This window comes from Drosophila arizonae, chromosome 4 (assembly GCF_054131065.1).
Source record: "Drosophila arizonae isolate 15081-1271.41 chromosome 4, UAZ_ARI_1.0, whole genome shotgun sequence".
Taxonomy (NCBI): domain Eukaryota; kingdom Metazoa; phylum Arthropoda; class Insecta; order Diptera; family Drosophilidae; genus Drosophila; species Drosophila arizonae.
Window position 1 is genome coordinate 26,333,094 of NC_142924.1, and position 24,501 is coordinate 26,357,594.

General features: G+C 35.2%; 1 protein-coding gene and 1 long non-coding RNA gene across 7 annotated transcripts in view; one reads left to right on the top strand and one right to left on the bottom strand.

The window, feature by feature from the left end:
• kug (FAT atypical cadherin kugelei) overlaps positions 1 to 24,501 on the top strand; it is a 47,671-nt gene that overhangs the window by 1,571 nt on the left and 21,599 nt on the right. For all 6 annotated transcript variants that reach the window (XR_016269659.1, XM_089466636.1, XM_089466640.1 and 3 more), the window contains exons 2-12: positions 6,276 to 7,151; positions 13,554 to 16,131; positions 16,187 to 16,293; positions 16,353 to 16,560; positions 16,627 to 16,688; positions 21,622 to 21,777; positions 21,887 to 22,259; positions 22,335 to 23,343; positions 23,422 to 23,607; positions 23,882 to 24,056; positions 24,158 to 24,420. Coding sequence is in view for 5 of the 6 variants with exons in the window: in XM_089466636.1 (XP_089322762.1) it covers positions 6,306 to 7,151; positions 13,554 to 16,131; positions 16,187 to 16,293; positions 16,353 to 16,560; positions 16,627 to 16,688; positions 21,622 to 21,777; positions 21,887 to 22,259; positions 22,335 to 23,343; positions 23,422 to 23,607; positions 23,882 to 24,056; positions 24,158 to 24,420 (5,963 nt within the window). In the remaining variant the exon portion in view is untranslated. The remainder of the gene's footprint in view (positions 1 to 6,275; positions 7,152 to 13,553; positions 16,132 to 16,186; positions 16,294 to 16,352; positions 16,561 to 16,626; positions 16,689 to 21,621; positions 21,778 to 21,886; positions 22,260 to 22,334; positions 23,344 to 23,421; positions 23,608 to 23,881; positions 24,057 to 24,157; positions 24,421 to 24,501) is intronic.
• Positions 20,632 to 21,622, bottom strand: LOC149269500 (uncharacterized). Its single transcript, XR_016269669.1, has 2 exons — positions 21,248 to 21,622; positions 20,632 to 21,188 (listed from the first exon to the last, which is right to left on the bottom strand). It is a non-coding gene; the product is annotated as an uncharacterized LOC149269500 (long non-coding RNA).

Consider the following 24,501-nt stretch of genomic DNA (forward strand, 5'->3'; position numbering starts at 1 on the left):
ATATAGTGAATTCAAAATATAAATACTGTTGTGCGATTATATCTTTAGTACAGGCACATACATATATGAAGTGTTTGGACTTTAAAACTTAAAATATGAAGTTTGTTAAAATATAAATAATATTGGAAGTGAATCAAAAACAAATGACCAAGAAATGTACTATTTTTTGTTTGTTTTAAGTGTATTGCTAAATCAGAATCTAAAATGTTTGCCATTTTAGTCAGAAAATATTCGTTTATTTATCCTAGATATATTACAATATATACATATAATTATGCCTTTCTGACAGATTGGGTTAACCAATTTCTTCGTAATTGTCGCAATTTGGAATTATGTTATAAAAATTTTATGTGTTTTAGAAGTCCATTCATATACACTTTTACGTATGTTAATGTATATGTATAGGTATGAATAGGTTTTAGACCTAATTAAGCAACTTGTTGCATCGCGGAATTTCATACTTTCAACAATTTGTTTGTTTTCCATTAATATGAGAAAGTTTTATTAATATTAAAGTAATGTTAATGTACTGTGAGAAATAAAAGTAAAATATTTTTGTGAAATACTAAATGGAACTCGAATATACCATTTGTATTGTACTCGTTCACGAAAGTGAAATAAGAATATTGGTTTGCAATGTCCTTCTTTCTATTCGTCCGTCCGTATGAACAATTTTTCAGCAGTATTGAAGCAAGACACTTGAGATTTGGAACACATACTCGTGTATATCTCCGATTTAAAGTGTTAAAATTCTCCCGATCCGATCATTTTCCGATATGCCAGAAATCATATTAGTTTAAGAGCTAGAATGTAGATTCGCGTCAACTACCCAAGATCAAAAGTATTTCCGCCTACAGAGGGTGTGGCAAACCGCAAAAGTTTATATCGCCTACAGTTTAAGAGCTAGAAGCTTCAAATTTGAGTTGAGTTAGTTGTAGTCTCCTCTATCGATGACCCAAAAATAGGGTCGTGGCATATTGAAAGAAACCCTGTAATTTTCACATTTTTGGAGCGTTAATATCCAATTTTTTTTGCAGTAGCAAAGACTAATCCGTAAAATCAGCTCATTGAGGTGAATTGGCTGGCTCACTCGCTCTTTTTTGTGAAGTGAGCCACTCATTTGGCTCACTAGCTCACTTGCTGATAGCTCATGAGCTGATAGTGATAAAAAGAGCGAGTGAGCAAAAACGAGCTAGTGAACCAAAACGAGCTAATGAGCCATATTGAACACGATTGAGTGATACTGTGTCTTTTAACAGTGATATTGAAGGAACAAGCTCAGTGGCTCAGTTTAGTGAGCCATTCATTTTGGCTCACCAAAGTCTAATCCGTAGTGCACACAGGGTTAATGAAGCAGACGATAGTGTCTAGGTGTTCGGGACCAAACTGAAAAATTAAGACGCATCAACAAAGAGGACGAATCAATATTACCTTCGGTGCTCCCAAATAGGCAGAATTAATAGCTAAAAATCTCACAAATGGGTTATTAGGTTACCCCGTACGGCTTTAAAAATAAAATTTAAAGAAAAAAAAAGAAAAAAAAAAAAAAAACAAGTAAGAACGTTGCAGTCGGGCGTTACCGACTGCGGAATACTCATTCACATCCCATCAACAATTTAGTAGTTAAGTTTCGTTTTAATACTGTAGAATATACAGGGTTTTCCGATTTGCCACGCCCCAACTGGGCGTAGACACCTCATTTTTGGTCAGTTTTTAGAAAGAGATAACGTTACCCTAACTGCAAAGTTTGAATGCTTACCCTAAAAAAATGTGAAAATTACAGGGTATTTTTCTATATGCCACGCCCCTAAAGAGGCGTAAAAATTATTTTTGGGGAATCGATAGAGGAGGCTACCAGTAACTCAACTATCCAAATTTGAAGCTTCTAGCTATTATACTTTAGGAGATATAAACTTTTGCGGTTTGCCACGCCCCCTGTGGGCGGACATATATCCGACAAAACTTTTTGGTCTTGGGTGATCAGTCCGAGTATATATACAAAATTTGAGGTCTCTGCCATCAAGTGTCCAAAATATAGGAGAATTTTAAAAATCACTATATCTTCAGGTCCGATTTGCCACGCCCCTAACGGGCGTAGACTTATAATTTATCTTTAGACTTTATAGAATCATACCATTAGCTGACGTGCAAAATTTCAGCATTCTAGGTTTACAACTTTAGGAGATATAGTTTTATCCGATTTGCCACGCCCCCAATGGGCGTAGATATATCCGCCATAGCTCGTGATCTTGGGTGGTCAACGCGGACCTACATACCAAGTTTCAGCTTTCTAGCTCTTCAACAAACATGATTTCTGGTATATGGGAAAATGCATTTTCCGATTTGCCACGCCCCTAGTGGGCGGATCGGGAAAATTTTAACACTTTATAAATCGGAGATATACACGAGTATGTGTTCCAAATTTCAAGTCTCTAGCTTCAATAGCGCCGAAATAGATTGCGTTCATACGGACACACGGACAGACGGACAGACGGACGGACGGACAGACGGACAGACGGACGGACAGCAAGACGGACATTGCACAAAACCAATATACTGATTCACTTTCGTGAATGAGTATAAAAATTACCCATAATCATTTTATGCAGAAAAACAAACACGATGAAAGATCAATGAGCTGAAAGCTACTATGGTAAAACGACAAAAGGCAAAAAGAAGAACAAGTTTTTGGACCTATTCAGTACGATCCTGGTACAGTTTATGTTGCGGGGACCATACAACTGAGTAATACTCTAAGATAGGATGCACAATCAAAATAAATAATTGCTTGGTAATAAAATGATCTGTAAATTCCTTAGACCAAAGTTCAATAAAGCCAAGCAAACTTTTGGCCTCCTTGATGGTGGTAGAAATATGAAGATTAAAATTAAGTTTACAGTCAAAGAGAACACTAAGATCATTGACTGTAAAGATGTGGTTTAGGGAAATGTTATTAATTTCATAGTCATTTCATACGAGGAATGGTACGACTGAAGGTCATGCTATCGACTTTGAGCAAATTAGGTGCAGCTGGTTTATCACACACCACAGTTGAAATGCATTAAGGTCCTCTTCATGGTGTAGATTCCCATTTGCACTGGAGTATGAAAGGCAAAGTTTTACATCATCTGCATTCATAAATATCGTAGAATGAGATATAAAGATAGGAAGGTCACAGTAATGGAAAAGAGTAATGAACCCAAATGGCTACTCTGAGGTACACCAGACGACACAATAATAAGTTTCGAAATAGCTATTCTCAGCAGGACTCTTTGGGGTCTACGCTTCAAATAGGATGAAATCCAGAACACATGTTTGGGGGAAAACCCAAAGCGTTCAAGTTTTAGAATGCCTTACTGAAGTCAGTATAAATAACATCAGTTTGAATTTTTTTAAGAAACGCTGTCATTGACAAGGGAAGTGAATTCAAGTAAATTAGAGGAAGATTTTCACAAAACCATGTTGAGATGGTTGGAATTCGATTTTGCAAAAAATTTGCAAGGCCGATGTATAACTTCGGAATAACAGATAATTTCGCAATACTTCTATAAATAGAAATATCAGGCCCTCCACCTTTTTATACTAATTCAGGAAAGTGAAATGAGTATATTGGATATGTGCAATGTCCGTCTTGTCCGTCCGTATGAACGCAATTTATTTCGGCGCCATTGAAACTAGAGACTTGAAATTTGGAACACATACTCGTGTATATTTCCGATCTATAGTGTTAAAATTTTCCCAATCCGCCCACTATGGGCGTGGCAAATCGGAGAAGGCATTTTCCGATATGCCAGAAATCATCAGTTGAAGAGCTGGAAAGCTGAAATTTGGTATGTAAATTCGTGTTGACCACCCAAGACCAACAATCTATGGTGGATATATCTACGTCCATTGGGGGCGTGGCAAAACAGTTAAAACTGTAGCTTGTTGAGTTGAAAGCTAGAATGTGGAAATAAGGATAAGAAATAATTTACCATTATTAATTCGGACGCTACGTAAACTTACATTAATCTTAAAAAAAAAGGCAACCAATGTAACAGACTCACTATCTAGTTATAGTCTGTGAATAATATAGCAATACAGTATGCAAAAATTTTAAAATTGCTGAAGATCAATTTCAACGAAATCAGAGTATTGATTAGAGATTATTAATCTGGGAAGACTTACGGAAATCAGCAAGTAATCAAATGTGTCTAGATCGTCTGTGCATGAGGTGATACAAATAAAAAAAAAAAATTGAAACTTTAGTCGAGACTGCTCGATTACGAAATCCCCTGAACCCTTCTAAGAATTGATATTTCAATTATTTCAATTATTCGCGTCATCATGCATACACAAGAAACACACACTCAGGCACACTTAGTCATGCACGAATAAACACGCAAGGACTGCAAATACTACTACTAGTATTATCATTATACCCTGATGATGTCCTATTTTCAATGGGTTCCGGGTATAAAAATGGGAATATTGAAAATAACATTGCAAATAGGGAGCGACCATCAGCAATAGCACCCCGCGACGAAAGATTGGAAAAACTGTCCAGCGAAAATGGACGCGAATTCATTTTAAAAATACTGGATATGGTTTTTATAAAGTATGTTTGCTTATTACCAATGCATCTTACTCGTAGGCTAAGGAAAAGGAAAAACCTTTGCCTAAACTTCTTGGACTCAAAAGCAATATGATACCATTATATTTAGCGATGAGCCTAAATTTGATGTTAGTGTCGGTGATACGAGAAAACGTGTCATTCGTAAGAGTGCAGAAAAATTCCATAACTACTGCCTTAAAACAGTTAAGTTTAAGGATGTATGCCTGCCAAAGGATTAGGAAAACAGCGTTTAATTGAAGGGACGGTTAATGCTGAAAAATACATTAAAATTTTAGAAGGTTGTTGCTGGCATGAATACCAGAACTGAAACTTTTCAGCAGGACGGAGCATCATCGCCCACAGCCAAACGAACAAAAATTTGGCTGGAATTAAATGGAGGCTTTAGATTGGCTATCAAATAGTCTAGATTAGGTCCAATTACAAATATTTGGTGGAATTAGCCACCATTAAAAAGTAAGCTTCGAAATGAGCCACAAAGGAACATATATGTACGTATAAGCATGTGCTCTGAGAACTGCGCAGTAAGCAGTGCTTGAACTGCGCTGCAGTGTGGGCAATATTATGAGAATTTATTTGTTGAATAATTTCTTTTGTAGACATACAATCTTAATAAAATTTTCAGAGCGTGATCATATAGTAACAATATGTGTACATTCCAAAGCACAAGTCTCTAGTACTTGAAATTTGTTTACAAATTGTGGGCGAGGGGGGTGTGGTATCCAAAATCTGTAAACGACAAGATCAATTGTATATACATAGTAAATCTGAAGTCCTCGATAAAAAGTTATTGGATGAGTAATCGAAAAAATATGATAAACTTGGACTGCGTATGGTACACACGAGTATGCATGCCAAATTTCAGCTCTCTAGCTCTTCTAACTTCTGAAATCGACGCACTCATACGGGCGGACGGACAGACGGACTCAGCTCGTCACGCTGATCAAGAATATATATACTTTATGGGGTCTGCGATGATTCCTTCTGCCCGTTACATACTTTTTCACAAAACCATTATACCCTGATTTCCCATTTTTAATGGGTTCAGGGTATAAAAAGTGGTATGCGTTATCTTTAGTAGTATTGACAATATAATGTGTCGAACATTGCGCTCTATTAAGTCCAGACTTCCATACAATCTACAGCTATTGGTTGTATTATCTTAGAGCTCAGCTTTTTATAGACATAGACAAAGTAATCATAAGTCTGAAGAATTTAGGATACTCCACACTGCACGTAGATCTACAGCTTAAAATGTTTTATGTAAAAAAGAGCTGTATTATGGGACATAGATTTCTGAATTACTTTTATATTATATAAAGTAAATGGAAGATTTTCATAATGTAATGAGATTGAATTAATTTTAGGCCGCAGGCTTCTAACATCATTTTTGTTAAAGTCATGCGTAAAAATTAAAAAATAATGGATAAATTTAGGTCGTAGTGCTAAACAAGAATATATGTATTTAATCATTCTCCATCTAGCTCTGCGTGAATACGCACTGAGGTCAGCAAAGTCATGAAAACTTTGAATATTCTCAAGCGTAGGTAGGTCATAATATATTTTCTAAAATATTTCGGTCACAAGGGGAACGAGTATATGTAACCAAATATATTAAAAATATTGTTTTAATTATTTTTATTTTATCCTTGTTTATTTGTAGGACTGAATACCATGCGGAGGACAATAGCTAATGTCTAATATGCATTTAAAAAATTATGCCCACACTGCTACGAAAAAAAAAAGATTTTTACTTCAGTGGATATCATTAATTAGTTTCGTTTTACTACTTCAACCTGCATTTTCATCAGACAATGCGGTCCGAGCTAACCTCTCTCATGGAAAATCACTTTTGGCTACAAAACCAGACTTTAGCCACCAAACATATAATGTTACAATACCAGAAAACAGTATTGGCAAAACCTACGCTAAAGGAGTATTGCATGAGGACTTGGCCGGAATAACAATCGATTCAAAATACGATATAAAGTATAGGATAATAAGTGGCGATAAGGAGAAGCTGTTTAAGGCCGAAGAAAGACTTGTTGGGAACTTTGCCTTCTTAAGTATTCGAACGCGGACGAGTAATGTCGTTTTAAATAGAGAAAAAACTGAGGAATACAATCTAAAGGTTCGGGCGCATATTACGTATGCCAATGGTAAAAACAACTCTATCTATGAAACTGACACGACGATTCATGTAAAAGTACTAGATCGAAATGACTTAAGTCCATTATTTTATCCAACTGAGTATGCGGTAACCGTTCCTGAGGACACTCCAAAACACGATAGTATTTTAAAAGTTATTGCTGACGATGCTGATCTAGGGATCAATGGTGAAATCTATTATAGCTTTTTAATAGAGAGCGAGAGTTTCGCTATTCACCCAACTACTGGGGATATAACCATCCTGAAACAGCTCAACTACGCTGAGAATTCACACTACGAGCTTATTGTTTTAGCCAACGACAGGGGTGCTGCTATTAACCAACAGTCTTATCAATCCAGCAAAGCGAAGGTGTCAATAACTGTAAAGCAGGTAAGTAAAACGACGCTATTTAAGTTTAATTTTTATATTCTGAACCCATTGAAAATGGGAAGTAAGGCTATAATGGTTTTCTTGAAATGTATGTAACAGGCAGAAGGAGGCGAGGCAGACCTCATAAAGTATATATATTCTTGATCAGGGTGACGAGCTGAGTCGATTTAGCCCGTCTGTCCGTTTGAGCGTTGATCTCAGGAGATATAAGAGCTAGACACTTCAAATTTTTTAAATGCCCGTATTATAGCGCGCATATCGAGTTTATCTTCCACAATCGATAACTCATCCCGTTATTTTTATCGATTAAAAACCTTATCGAAAATTAATTAAATTATATCTCTTTTAAAACTAGAGTCTCCAAATTAAATATATATTCAGATGCATTTTATAAAATTTCAATTTTCGTTACATTTTGGATATCGGCTCCAAATTCACCAGAAAAGCGGAAAGCTTCAATAAATTCCGTTAAGTCAATCGACGTTAATAAAAATAACAAAATATTTGGCCAATCAACAAACGCACGTGCAGCCGCTACAATAGTTTGCCTATATATGCACACATACACTCAAATTTTTTTAAAAACATATTCTTAGAATCACATTGCGATTGAAGTGCTACAATTCTCAGCAGTTAGATTAGTTTAGATTTGTTAGATTGCGCTGCATCAGAGAACTTATTAGACTCATTCACGAAAGTGAAATGAGTATATTTGTTTTGTGTAATGTCCGTCTTGCTGTCCGTCCGTCTGTCCGTCTGTCCGTATGAACGCAATCTATTTCGGCGCTATTGAAGCTAGAGACTTGAAATTTGGAACACATACTCGTGTATATCTCTGATTTATAAAGTGTTAAAATCCCGATCCGCCCACTAGGGGCGTGGCAAATCGGAAAATGCATTTTCCGATATACCAGAAATCATGTTTGTTGAAGAGCTAGAAAGCTGAAATTTGGTATGTAGGTCCGCGCCGATCACCCAAGATCACAAGCTATGGCGGATATATCTCCGCCCATTAGGGGCGTGGCAAATCGGATAAAACTGTATCTCCTAAAGTTATAAACCTAGAATGCTGAAATTTTGCATGTTTTAATTCTATGAAAATATGTGAAAAAATTATATATCTACGCCCACTAGGGGCGTGGCAAATCGGACCTGAAGATATAGTGATTTTTCGAATTCTGCTATATTTTAGGCACTATTGATGCTAGAGACCTGATATTTTGTATATATACGCGGGTTGACCACCCACGTCCAACGAGCTATGGTAGATATATGTCCGCCTATAGGGGGCGTGGCAAACCGCAAAAGTTTATATCTCCTACAGTTTAAGAGCTAGAAGCTTCAAATTTGGATAGTTAAGTTACTGGCGGCCTCCTCTATAGATGCCCCAAAAATAATGTTTAAGCCTCTTTAGGGGCGTGGCATATCGAAAAATACCCTGTAATTTTCACATTTTTTGAGCGTAAGAATTCAAAATGCATTTAGGTAACCGGTTGCTCGTTCTAAAAACTGGCTAAAATTGAGGAGTCTACGGCCACTAGGGGCGTGCCAATCGGCATTTACAGTGCCCGAATTGCGACATTTATATGCGTCAGCCATCTATTTATGTATATGTACACATAAGTAGGCTTAATAGGCATTGATAGCACGGAAGGAAACATTTTTATAAAATTAATAAAATATAAAAAAGCTAAAATAACAAAAATTTGCAATTTTCAAAAAAAGTGTTTTCAGCGGGATTTGAACTCGCACCCAACCCAAACAGCATGTTTGTCAAAATAGCTAAAATAAAGATCGTCGGCGCTTCAGCCTACAGCACCACCGCGTCGTTTCGTTTAAGAGTAGTTAAAACGAAATCACATTATTGTTATGACGCCGCATAGCAAAGAAAAGCCAGTGTAGCTGGAAATTCAAAAACAATGCAAAGACAAATCAATCGCAACGGGATTCTTAGAATATGCTAGAGCACGCATTCATGTGTGCATACATACACACATACAAATGAGCGCGTGTATAAGGCTGGAATGCTTGATGCTATGCGTGCAGGCTTACATATATAATTATATATACATATGTATGTATTTGCGTATATGTATTTGAGGGCTATTTAAGAAGAAATAAATTTAAACTTATAAAATTATTCGACTAAGAAAATGAAAAGTATTAAGTGCCATTCAGTCAAGCTCGCACTTTCCCAATAAAATATCTATTTTATAAAAAACGAAATATGTATGAAAAAATAAAAAAAATAACACAGTAAAGGTTCGAACCTCCCCTACTCTAACATTACTTGCGTCGCCCTTAGCACCCGCGCCACTGCTTTGCTCGAGCTATCAGTTGCTAAAATAGAATAGCTTAATAAGAGAGCGTCATCAGACAAAACTACAGTAACGGCTAGAAAGTCCAGAAATCAATCGAAATTCTAAGAATGTGAGAAAAGTCGCGCTTCTGTCTGTACGCATAGAATAGACGATGAGTGTGTGCACAAGCATAGGAAAATCGCGCTGATCTGCTGTTAGCTTGAAGCCGGTATCCAATGTATGGATATAAATATATGTATAATAAAAATCAAAATTGTATAAATTATATATGTATGTAATTTGAATGCAATAGCTATCGATGATTTTCCAATTTTAATGGCATCATGCCGTGTTTTTTGCTGCGCACTAGACTTGAAAATTGCACTATATACTCTGGTTGACAGCGTTTGGGCTGTGAATGAGTCTTCTGCTATCGGTATCGCCCTATTGCAACGTTCTTACTTGTTTTTTATTTGAGGGTGATGGCGTTTGACTGTGTAATGCGCTGCAGAGCCTAGGCGTCTGGCCAAGTTATTTGGATGGCAGTCCAGCTTTTTGAGAGACTTTTGGCTACCTCTTAAATTTTGTCATCAATTTTGGTAACTTTGAGATCGCGTTCAATATTTCTGGTTCTTATGTACCACGGAGCCCCAGTAATCTTCCTCAAAGTTTTAGTTTGTAGTACGCGCAAATTATTCAAGTGTGTTTTGGCTGCGATACCATATTTTTGAATAGCGTAGAAAAAGCTAAGGGCTAATATGGTTTTGTAAATTTTGACTTTGTTGTCCAGCAACAGTTTATTTCGTGCTGTTGGTAACCAAGACAGCTTACCCAGTTTAGTTTCGAACGTGTGTTGCACCGATGTAACATGTCTTTTGAATCAGCCGTCTGTCAAGGATCACCCCGAAATATTTGTGTGCTGGTTTGTGATTCAGCGTTATTCTATTTAACGTGACTCCAGGGCAGCTATCGTAACATTTGCGCATTCGGCAGCATTGATGCACACGTTCCATTTTTGTGCCCATTCCTAGAATGCATCGAGATACTACTGAAGTGCATTCGTGGCCTGTACGATGCAGTATCCTTTTGTGAGCACCGCAGAGAGGTAACGGTACCCATTCAATTTTTTATATAGATCAAACATAATAGGCTTTAAGTGACCAAAATAAAAAATACATAACTCATTATTTTTCTATAATTCTTTGCATGGCAGACTATCATTATTTGGTTGGACAAAAGTATTTTGACATTCCATTTGATATTCATTTTTGGTATTTCGCTTGCGTTACAAAATATGTATTTTAATTTTACTAGTTATTCTTCGTGCCTTCGCAATTTACTACCAAATTATCAAAAAATAGAAAAGGTTCATATTATAACTGAATTTTCGGGGAATATTGAATTCAATACATTAAATTGGCCACCTAGAGTCCAGGCCAATATTATAGACAATGTGTGGGCTTATGCAAAAGTAAAACGTAGCTTAGACTTATTAAGAACGCCCAAGGATTGCTGAGGTTTGAGGACTTTAGCTTTAGCTTTAGATGTTTCAATAGAAACATTACAAAATTTTGTTAGATCGATCTCTAGCCGCTTGCAGATGTTAAAGGAGGGTTTAATTCTAAATATTTTTGTTACTATCGCCATTGGATGAAAGTCAGGCGCTCCGTTTCGATTTTCACGTACATGTCAACGCAGTATTGTTGAAACAGTCGACGAAATCGCAATACATAATTGTCAGAATTTTCACGAATCATCAAACGATATGCGTAATAATTCATCTAACTAACCTTCTTGGCAGTTTCCTCACCTGAAACAAATACACTAAAAATTGTATTTTAGAACCCCTAATAGGTTTACGACTCTTACAGCTACTCTCTCTACTAAATTAAGAGTGACAACTTTTTTTGTGTACCAAAAGCAAACAGAATGAAATGTATATAAAGTTAAAATGAAAACAATGATTTTACCATTCAATGGATTAATCATTTTGATATTAAAGTGATATCCATCGTCTCCTTGCCAAAACATCAGCGGGTATTGTAAAGCGTCATATGAACGGTGCATTTCAGATATTCTTTGTAGTTGCCCAGTACTGCGTCGTGTAAGCACAATATCGCGTGCTTCCAAGCTTTCAGCATCTGCCACTTCATCGATTGTTGGAGCATTAAATGTGCATTCATGTGTTCCAGCTGGTCTTGTATCTGGCCTTGAGTCTTTAAATTCAAAGCCATAGTTATAGTTAGATTTACAAACACTTTTTACAGAAATCTAACTAACTACATTATTCAAAAAAATTTGAAATTTGAAATGTATTTTTGAGTGTTCGCTAGAAAATGTCGTGATTCTAGTGTTTCGCCATAAAGCAGGGGACGCAATGGCTTTGGTGGCGGGACCACTAATGGCAATGTCACTTTACCACTAAGGCAGCACAAACCGGGCGTTTCACCAGCAAACTTCAATGCGCCACAATGCTGGCAAACAACGTCTATTGGACCAATGCAAACTAAACGATTCAAGCTGTAGTCAATGCAATCATATCGAAACGCTGCTCGATTGAAATCAATCCTTGAACCATTTCTTATTGCCGTTTCACGGGCTGCCTGACTTTGAGAAGCACGAATTAGGGCCCTTCTTTGCTGGGTACTAGCGCGGCGCCTTTCTCGGGCGATTTCTCGCTCTTCGTCAGATAATTGACTCGCGATATTTCGTTGCCTAATTGCATCATGGGTCCGCCGGGAAAGATTAGATCTTCTAGGACGCGACATTTTTATCAATAATAACACTAAATATTCCCTCGCACAAAATCACATAAAACAATCGAGAAATATAAATATAAATATTTTACGCACGCGTATTATTTTTATCAAATTTTCTTTTTTTATGAATAGTCAGGTTCGCCTGAGGCTGTGCCGTAGACTGACTGACTACATTTGTTTATTTACTTCTATACTATTGTATAATATGAGAGCAGGACCGAAAACTGTCACTGTTATCAAGCATACTGAGTATCAATGGAAATTTGAATCTGTAGGGAAAAAACCGCGTTTTTCGTCAAATTTTTTCAGTATTTTTAAGATCTACTATTCTATTCGTAGCGGAGACAAATCCAACAAATCAAAAACCATGAAAATTGGTCCAGCAGATCTCGAGTTATAAGTAGAGGAGCACTTTTACACATCTCTTTTGTATATATATAGATATCTCAAGAGTTAACATAAGAATACTTTGCATATGCAAGTCATTGCTAAACAAGTAACTACGAAATCCCCTGAACCCTTCAAAGAATGGGTATTCCAATCATTCTCCCCGTCATTCTGCTTACACAAAAAGCAGACATATACGCACGCAGTGTAGGCTAACTACAGGAACTTAATTGTTTAATAAATTTTCTTGTGGATGGACTATCTTCATGAAACTTGCAGATCGTGATTATTACATTAATTTGCATGCATTAGCCGTAGGTCAAGTTGCTTGTAATTGAAATTTAAGGGTGGGGTGAATTATAACAAAAATAAAAATTCTATAAAGTACATTTGAACATACATTTTAAATTGGCGACTCTAGCTGCAAAGATGTAGTAGGCATAAATATATTACTGATTTTGGAAAAGGTTCTTAATCGACAAAAAATAACGGGATAAGTTATAGATTTTTGGAGGTAAATGATATGCGCGTTATATATACGGATTTTTTTTAAAATTTCATTTCAAGTCTAGTCATATCTTCTGAGATCGACTCGTACAAGCATACGGACAGACGGACAGACAGACATACGGGCAGGGCTAAATCGATTCAGCTCGTCACCCTAATCAGGAATATATATACCTTGTGGGATCTACCACGCCTCCTTCTGCCTGTTACGTACATTTCAACAAAATCATTATGACCTGATTTCCCATTTCATGGTATAAACATAAAAATAAAACATAACAATAAAATAAAAACAAATAAAATTAAACAAAAAAAGGTAAACTTAATAAATAAGATCCCAAAACGATTTTCTATATATACATGTACATTCGTACATGTAATTCGAAAAAGTAATAGTAAAAATAAAAGAAATAAATAAAAAGATTAGAATAATATATCGTTTTTTAAAGGTCAATCTAAACGCTCCCGAAATTTATGCAAAAACGTTTTCGAGTGTGATACCTAACTCGGATTCTCTTATTTATGGGATAATAAAAGTAAATGATAAGGATATTGGAAAAAATGGAGAAATAAAAAAGTTGGAAATACTAGATGGAAATCCAGATGGCATATTTAAATTAATTCCCGCAGAGACCAGAGACGAATATTATATAGAACTAAATAAATTCGCAAAGTTACATGATGAAATTTTCACCTATAACTTGACATTTCGAGCGGAAGATTGTGGAAGACCATCTAAATTTACTTTTAAAACAGTTACGATACAAATCATTCCGCAGATAAAAAATGTTCCGATATTTACACAAGAAATTTATGAAGTGTCCATTCCAGAAACGGCTCCGATTAACATGCCAGTTATTAGACTAAAAGTTAGCGACCCCAATTTAGGGAAATTTGCGTTGGTGTACTTGGAAGTGGTTGGTGGAAACGAAGGTGGAGAGTTCAGAATAAATCCGGATTCGGGAATGTTATATACACAAAAGCACCTTGATGCCGAGAAAAAATCGAGTTACACATTAACCGTATCTGCCATTGATCAAGCGGATGTTGGGTCTCGAAAACAATCATCTGCTAAAGTAAAAATTACTATTGATGATATGAATGATAATGATCCAATATTTGAAAACATTAATAGCACCATTGAAATAAGTGAAAATGAATTAGCCGGCCTTTTTGTGGTAAAGCTCATAGCGAAAGACAAGGATTCTGGTGAAAATGCATACATATCTTATAGTATAGCAAATCTAAATGAAGTTCCATTTGAAATTGACCACTTTTCTGGAGTTATCAAGACAACAAATCTAATTGATTATGAAACAATGCAAAGAAACTATACACTGCTTGTGCGTGCGTCAGATTGGGGACTACCGTACAGAAGGCAAACCGAAATTGCCTTAGATATTATTGTAAGAAATATCAATGATAATAGGCCCCAATTCGAGCGTGTTAATTGTCACGGAAAAGTATTTAAATCGGCACCGATTGGCTCTGAAGTATTTACCATTTCTGCAGTTGATCTCGATGTGGGCGATGTAATATCATATCGGTCCATATCTGGAAATGAAGATGGTTGCTTTAACTTAGATTCAAATACTGGAACAATATCTATTGGTTGCAATTTGATGGATGTTGCTGTAAATGAAAGAGTGCTTAAAGTATCTGCCACAGATGGCACTCATTTTTCCGATGAGCTGACTATCAATGTAAATCTTGATGATGATTTCGCCAGAGATCTTAGCAATAGTTTACATGGCTACGGAACGTTTGAGTGTCGAGAAACTGGTGTAGCTAGAAGACTGGCAGAAACATTAGCATTGGCCGAGAAAAACAATGTTAAGAATGTATCATCTTTTGAAGTTAACGATTTGGCACTAACGCCTAGTCGGTATGGTCAAAACATCCATAGACCTGAATTTGTAAATTTTCCTCAAGAGCTCACCTTAAATGAAAGTATACAATTGGGGACAACGGTAGCTGTAATCGAGGCAAGAGACCGAGACTTGGGCTATAATGGAAAGCTCGTATTTGCAATTGCAGATGGTGACTACGATTCAGTGTTTCGCATCGATCCTGATAGTGGAGAACTACAAATTATTGGATATCTGGATAGGGAAAGGTTAAGTGAATATATTTTAAACCTGACAGTCTATGATTTGGGTCAGCCGACGAAATCAGATTCAAAAATTCTTCCTATAACAATAACAGATGCAAACGATAATCCTCCGATTTTACAAAAATCGTTAGCTACACTTCGTCTTGCGGAAAATGCGCCAATAGGTACTATAGTATATTGTCTACATGCAACAGACGCAGACTTGGGTATCAATGCAGAAATCATTTATACCCTATTTATCGAGTTCAAAGAATTTATTATTAACAAAACAAGTGGATGCATTGTTCTTAATGAATTCTTAGATAGAGAGCAGAACGATAAATATGAGTTACATATTATTGCAAAAGATTTAGGATATCCTACATTATCATCAGAAGCCGTGGTATATGTCTTAGTTGATGATGTTAATGACAATGCACCAATTTTCGGAGTACAAGATTATATTTTCAAAGTTCGCGAAGATGTACCCAGAGGAACTGTCGTTGCTGTTATTGAAGCCTTTGACAAAGATATGGGAAAAAGTGCAGAAATTCTTTTCTCACTTAAAGATGATGCACAAGAGCAAAATCTTTTTAAAATTGATAAACACACTGGCGCTATACGCACAGAAGGTTATTTAAATTATGAAAATCGTCAGGTACACAACCTTGTTGTAAGCGCAATAGACTGTGGAGTCCCATCATTAACAGTTGATATGCCCGTCATATTTGAAATAATTGATGTAAATGAAAATCGATATGCCCCGGAATTTGACGATTTCATTTATGAGGGAAAAATACAAGAGAATATGCCAAAGGGCACTTTAGTCATGAATGTTACCGCGCGGGACATGGACTCAATGGATATTAATTCTAAAATATCATATTCTATCACTGGTGGTGACGGGCTAGGTATTTTTTCTGTTAATAAACAAGGTAAGAAGTAACAAATCTTATTATTATCAATTAATTAAATTAATTTCTGCCTTAGGATCTATTCAGTCTCTAACCCAACTGGATGCAGAAACCAAGAGTTTTTACTGGTTGACACTATGCGCTCAGGATAATGCTATCGTGCCTTTAACAAATTGTGTTATGGTAAGCATTGGCACGTAATGTAAAATATGTATATGTTGCTAATAACAAATACCCTACAGGTTTATATCGATGTTAAAAATGAAAATGATAACATTCCATTGACAACCAAACCAGTCTATTACGTAAATGTCACAGAAGGTAGCTCTGGAAAACATGAAATTATTCATCTCAAAGCAACAGATCCCGACATTGATCCTTCACAAACAATTACCTACAGTATTACATCTGGAAATCTGATTGGGTATTTCTCCATAGAACCACACACAGGTAAGTAAAATAGGCAATGATATACTTAATATAATTATAAGTAATATTAAATTTAAAAATATTTAGGAATTCTAAGAACTACAGAACGTAAACTTGACAGAGAGAATCAAGCAGAACATATTTTAGAGGTAAGTTAACCCGTGAATCAATGAGAACAGAAAATCCGAGATGGATTGTTCCCATGAGTATACATTCTTGATCAGGGAGTACGTCGATGTAGCCAAAAGCATATATGCCACCGTATACATCGGCTTCACAATCTTTATATAGTAGACTAACAAACATATGTATGTAAAGTGGTTCACAGCTTATTTCAACCAACACCACAAAAGAAGTTTGTTGGTCTATAAAATCTAAACTATTGAAAATATCCAAAAAATTTAAACGCATTATGGGCAAAAATACCGATAGTCTGGCATAAACCTAATCTTGTTTTGTTTTCGAATCCACTAATTTTTTCGGTTATCGCCATAGCTCGCAAATAACTGTTAACACTTTTTCGTTGTCTGCAAAAAAGTGTCTTTCACTGACAGTCAAAAAAACTCAGACAGAAACTGTTTTTGTCGCGTCTGGCTTAGCTCGCTCGCGCTCTGAGGGAGACAGTTATTTCTGTTTTCGTTTCCTCAAGTCAAACACTGCTCATTTGCTTGAGTTAAATGAAGCAAACGGTAAGTTGCGTTTGTATGGGTAATCATGCGCGATTGCTGCGTTCTTTTTGTATGTATGTATGCGTGTATTTACATGCACACGAAGGCAAAAACAATTTCTGCTGAGTTTTTTAGTCAAAGTGTTTTTTGCTGAGAGTCTTTGTGTGAGAGAAAATCGTGTTAGTTTTACGCGACACTCATGTGAGAGCGTCACACGAATGAGTCATTGCATTGCGTCTGAGCGAAACAGATGCTAAAGAAAACAGAGAGTCACGCTCAGAGCGAGACGTGTCTGCACAATTTTTTTGGTTATGATGCGAAGAAGAGCATAAACGAAAAAACGATCAACTCTCATTTTTATGCTCTGGTTATCGCATTAAGGAGATTCCAATAGGGGTAAAAACAATTCTTATAAAATTTTGGGGACTGCCTGTAATGTTTTCAGCTTTGTCGAAGTCATCTGATTCAGGATTGCATTGTGAATTGTAAAAAGTGTGAGAAATAATTCCCATCATTTGGCGTAAAAAAAGACCATTGCAATTGAAATGTACGAAAAAGTTGAATTACGGAAAGTTTGTCCAAAGGTATGCTAAATAATATGTTTCAAAATATTTACTGTGCCTAGTGATTTAGTGTGAAAGATCACTTATAATGTTAGAGTCCATTGTGAAATGTTTAAGTGGCAAGGTATTCATTAAACGTTCCTTAATCAAATGCTATAAAGGGTTTTTGCTCCTTTTTGCTCCATTTGGCCAAATATCGTATGTTGCAGATACATACGTGATTTTGCTAGAAGTTTGGAACAGCAACAATAGGTAAGAAAGCCTTGTCAGAAATTGTATATTTGAAAATAGAAACAGCGAAAATATATCTTATGTGCAACTGGACATTATTATGCAGAAAGTCTAAAATTTTAGATCATTTATTAAATATAATTTGCGCTAATGTAATCATAATCTGAATTGATTCAAGCAAAAACATACGCCTTGGCTAGCGTCTAGTGTTAAGCTTACGATACACTGCCACGGCAACAATGTGAATATGGGGGGTCGGAAGACCTTAAGCTATAACGAATTAGGATCCAAACGGTCTTCACATTATTTTTCCTTGTAGATTAAAAGAAATACAATTTTTTCAAGCAACAATTTAGGTTTATTTGCAAATATTTTTGCAGTTTTATTTTTATGTAGTATTATTCACATTATATATATAAATACATTATATATAAAATAAGGAAGAAAGTTCTAGTTGAGACTTGTTTAATAACTTTTCTTGTGGATGGACGACTATATTCATGAAAGTTTCAGATGAATATAACATAAATATGCAGGCATAATACGTTTACTCTCATACATACACAAAACACTTTTATTTTTATTTCACTCAATCAAACGGTCGGGGAACAACATGAGCAAAATGGAAAAAATGTAAACGGTTGTTCTCCGAACGAGAACGAGCTCGACGAGCAATCATTTAATCGGTTGCTCTCTGAGTTTTTTTCAAAGTGTTAAACGGTTAACAGTTATTTGCAAGCTATGCTCAGTACCCATAACTGTTGAAGGTGCCATTAGTGTTTTTAATTGAAAACGGGCTATCTAAGCAACAATATCTCATCATAAAAGCATTAAATAAAAAGCATGGATGTGACATTTATGCTCCATACTCAGAAATAAGCCAACTAAAATGCAAATGTAATAAATCACATGTATGGGGACAAGGGTGAGAGCGTGGCCCAAATAATAAAAAAAAAAAAATTCGAAATTGTATGAATATTACTAACGTGTGCGCGAAATTTCAATGCTCTATCTTTAAATTTACAGTTAATACCGCACTATCGGTAACTTTTAAATTAATTTATTTATTTTATATTTAAAATATTTTTTCAATTAAAAAAAAAAAACTAATTTTTATTTCAACCACAAACAAAATTTTTTTTTGTAATAAATAAATTAATTTTGTATTAGTTATAGCATCACACTAAGAACATACGTTTAAATTTTATATATCTCCCATATTTTAGATTTTATAGACCAACAGACTTTTTTCTGTGGTGCGGGTTGAAATATGTTGTGAAATATGTTGTGAACACTGTATATATATTTATTGTGCCAAGCAATCCATTATTTCCCCATATCCATGACACCGATTAAAAGAGTATATCTCGCACCATATTGTAAAAACTTAGAAAATCCTTCAAATGCAACTATAAGTTGTCTTCTATAAAAAAAAACGAGGTAGTATGATTATTTAATAAATGACGATAATATAGGAAAGTTTTTCAGAAAAATATAGGAGAGGAATTGTTTTGAAATTGAAAATATAGACCTGAGAGCTTAAATCATTTTACAGCTTTAATTGTTTTGCATATGTTGTGTGTATGAACAGGTGGGTAATAAAAATAAATATAAACTAGTAAGAAAGCTCTAGTCGAGACTGCTCGACTACGAGATCCCCTGAACCCTTGCAGCAATAGCTATTTCAATAATTTTTCGCGTCTTTCAGCTTACACAAGAAACACGCACACACGCACACACGCACGCACACACGCACACACGCACACACGCACGCACGCACGCAAACACACGCATACATACACGCACACGCATACACACACATACACACACACACATACACACACACACATACACACACACATACACACATACACACACAAGCACCCACGCATAAACACGCATGGGCTGCAGTGTCCGCTTACTATGAGCACTTAATTGTTTAACAACTGGACATTCGATCTTCATGAAACTTTCAGATTATGATTATAACATGGATATGCATGTATTTGCCAAAACAAAGTCTCTAGTATTTGAAATACGCCTTTTACAAATATCTGGGTGAGGGGGTGGATATAGGGGTGGGGGTAAATTTGAGCGAAAACCGGCCTTGTATAAATTGCATTTAAGCATACATTAAAAATTTGGAGACTCTAGCAATAAAGGTGTAGAAGATATAATTTTATAACTGGTTTTCGATAATGTTTTTTATCGATAAAAAAGATCAGGATGAGTTATCGATTTTTAATGATAAACTTGATATTCGCGCTGTAAATACGGACATCTAAAAAAAATTGAAGTCTACTGAAATCGACACGTTCATACTTACGGACAGACGGACGGACAAGGCCAAATCGACTCAGCTCGTCGCCCTGATACAGAAAATATATACTTTATGGGGTCTGCCCCGCCTCCTTCTGCCTGTTTCATACTAGTGCTGCAAAAGAATCGATATTCCGTAATATCGATATTCACGATATTTTCAGAGAAAAAGATCGATAAAAACGATATATCGAACACTTCTTTTAAATGTTAATTTTCTTGCTTAGAATCTATTATAATATTTATATTAATTATGACTTCTTAATGGATAAAATGGCAACCATTTCAAGATTAAAATAAAAGCAACAGCATCAAACAAAAACAAATTTATTCAACCGAACAAAGTCGTATAACAAATTATTTTTCATTAACTTAAACCTAAAACAGCAATTCATTAAAGCTCAAATTCACTATGCTCCTTAAAATTATATTATAATAATAACAAAAACAATTGCCTCCATGGCAGTTTGAAAAAGAAAAGAAATTAAGACAAAACCCATTGGTTTTTATTTAAAAGAAAAATAGTTTGTTTACTGTTTCCGGTTTTAATGACGCCCTTCTGGAATTAGCAATCATTCCAGCTTTGTTAAACATCCTCTCGCTCTCAGAGGACGTTGCCTCATATTTTTTATTTACGAAGTGCAAAATGCTACCGGACTTGGGTGCCAATTCACTCTCTTGCAGCGATGGATGCATGCGTGTTAAGTGATTTTTAAGGCTTGTGGTATTTCCATTTGTTTTGCAGACCTTAAAGCAATTTCTGCACACCGCACAACCATCCTTTCCTTTTTCAAAATATTTCCACACTTCGGATTTTTTGGGGCTCCCACGGTCTTATTTTCTTCATCGGAGTCCACCCTCGCCGCGCCTAAAACACACAAGCTATGATTCCAAGCTTTTCCAATAGGATATATCAATTGTACTTACGTTTTCTTCCCAAAAACTGATCAATTTTTTTTTCTTTCTATTGCAATTAAATTAAATCAATCAATTTGTATACAATTTAGCAAAATTAAATAAATGCGCTTCTTACACAGTTAAAAACAACGCCAAGAATAACCATTTTTCGATATATCGATACTAAGAAAACCATATCGATCTTTTGCCAAAATTCGAAAATATCGATTATAACGATTCCGATCCGATATTTTTGCAGCACTATTTCATACACCATTATACACTGATTTCCCATTGAAAATGGGTTCAGGGTATAAAAATAGCTTTAAATTATGAATATATATTTTGTGATATATTAGTTGGAAATAGTTAATTATTACTTAATATATATCAATGTATTTTAGATCTCTATATCAGACAATGGTTCACCTATATTGACATCAACTACTCGTGTGGTAGTATCGGTTTTAGATATTAACGATAATAGCCCAGTGTTTGATCAACGTGTGTATAAAGTACAAGTTCCTTCGACGACACATATAAATGAATCTATATTTCAAGTACGTATAAATTACTAAATGGTATTAATAGTTTGCCTACGGAATAATTTGTTTCTCTACTACCTTACATATATCTATATCTGTATCGGATCTCAATTATATGATTTAGGTTCACGCAATTGACAACGATGACGGGGAAAACAGTCGAATAACGTATTCAATCAAATCTGGAAAGAAGAAAAATAAGTTCCGTATTGATAGTTTTAGTGGGCATATATTTTTTACAAAGAGCTTCGAGGCTGACTCAGAATATGAAATTAATGTTAAAGCTGAAGACAATGGAATCCCTAAAAAAAGTCAAACTGCATTAGTGAATATACTGGTTCTTCCTATATCGCCAAATTCACCGAATTCTCCTTCAATCGCTAAAAAGTCAATAAATAATATTGTAGATCTGACGGAAAATGATAAGCCTGGTTTCTTAGTGACGCAAATTCAGGCAATCGACGAGGATAACGATCAGCTTTGGTATAATATCAGTGGTATGCTCTATAAATTATACATATCTATATAGAATATAGATTTTATAATAATAATTTGAATATTATTTTTAATAGGAGGAAATGAAGGAAATTGCTTCTACATTGGAAGAGATACTGGAAATGTACTGTTGTCAAAGTACTTGGATTACGAAACACAAACCTCTTACAATCTATCAATTAGTGTAACTGATGGCTCAAATATAGCACACACTTGGCTATATATACAAGTTGTTGATACAAACGACAATGCACCTCAATTTACTAAAGAGATATATCATGTTAATATATCTGAAAATATTGAGGAAGAATCTGTCATTATGCAGCTCCATGCAACTGATAGAGATGAGGATAAAAAATTATTTTACCAACTACATGCTACACAAGATCCATCATCCCTAACATTATTTCGAATAGATTCCATAAGCGGCAATGTAATAGTCACCCAGAAACTTGACTTTGAAAAGACATCGCAACACATATTAATTGCGTTTGTTAAGGACCAAGGGACACCAGGGAAGAGGAATTACGCGAAATTAATAATAAATGTACATGATCATAATGATCATCCTCCTGAGTTCACAGCTAAAATTATTCAAAGTAAAGTTCCGGAGAGTGCCGCAATAGGCTCAAAAATTGTTCAAGTTATGGCTATCGATCGAGATAGTGGAAAAAATGCTGAAATTCGTTACTCAATAATTTCCGGCAACGTGGGAAGTATGTTTGAAATTGATTCAACGTTTGGTATTATATATTTGACCGCATCCTTGGACATCAATAAAATGCAGGAATATATGCTGCAGGTTAAGGCTGTAGACCTTGGGCAGCCTCCATTATCCTCTCAAGTCCCCGTGCATATAATTGTTACCATGTCTGATAACGATCCCCCAAAGTTTTTCACCGATATGATTTCATTGGAAATGTTTGAAAACTTAAATGTGGGGTCATTTGTAACACAAGTTGAAGCTCGATCGTCTTCATCTGTTTTCTTTAATATAATATCTGGAAACGTCAATGACAGCTTTCGAATTAACCCCTCCACAGGTGTTATTGTTATCAACACTAATGTCGATTATGAAATAATCAAGTAAATATTCAGTACAGTTATAATAATTTTAAAATCATTTATATATTCTCACATTCTTTGGACCGTTTTTATTTCCAGGATTTATAATCTAACTGTAAAAGCGACGAATATGGCCTCCCAGTCTTCTTGTCAAAATGTAATAATTCATGTTTTAGATATGAACGATAATATTCCGAAATTTTTGCAAAGTGAATATATAGGAAGCGTTTCGGAATCCGCTGCTTTGGGTTCATATGTATATATAATTGACGATAAGAAAAAACGGTAAGCAAATTTTTTTAGCTTTAATTCTGTTTACGTCTATAAAGTATAGAAAACTAGAAAAACACATATTCCTTACAAATTTTTTGTGTATTTTTTTTTACGTTTACGTTAACATTCAATTGAAAGGGTTTCTTAAAGTTTTATCTAATAAACCCAAAAGCGTATATTTCAAAAATACATATGATTCGGAGTTACTTGTCGGCCACCCCGACTAGATCTTTTCTATCCTTATACTCATGCTCAAACAAATATTATTGACCATACATACTATCAGTCATTTAAAACTAAATGTATCTGATGCTGATGTTGGACCTAACGCAATGTTGCAATACAATATACTTGACGACTTGGCAAGCCAAATGTTTAAGATTGATTCCACTACCGGAGCTATCGAAATTTTACATAGTCTGGATTATGAAACGAAGACAAATTATTCTTTTTTTGTAACGGTAAGTTTCCTTTAATAACTCAGTAATTACCTTTTTTGTAGATATTATTACAAGCAAGCTGAATGCAAACTATGTTAAATTTAAAAATTGTTAATTTGCAGGTCAGTGACAGTGGTAAACCAAAATTACATTCCATTACAACAGCTCACGTAATGATAATTGTGAGTAATGTTAATGATTGTCCTCCAGTATTCAAAGATCGAGACCTGAATGTTACATTGTTTGTACCAACTTTTGAAAATGTATTTGTGGATCGAGTTTGTGCATTTGACGCCGATAACGATATCATTCGTTATGACATTGTTGATGGAAACAACCAAGAATGTTTTCAAATACATCCCGTTACAGGATTAATAACAACAAGGTAAATGATTATATATATTACTATATTTTATTAAATTAAAAATCAACAATTGTTAAATCTTAATTGTATCGGGAGAAAATA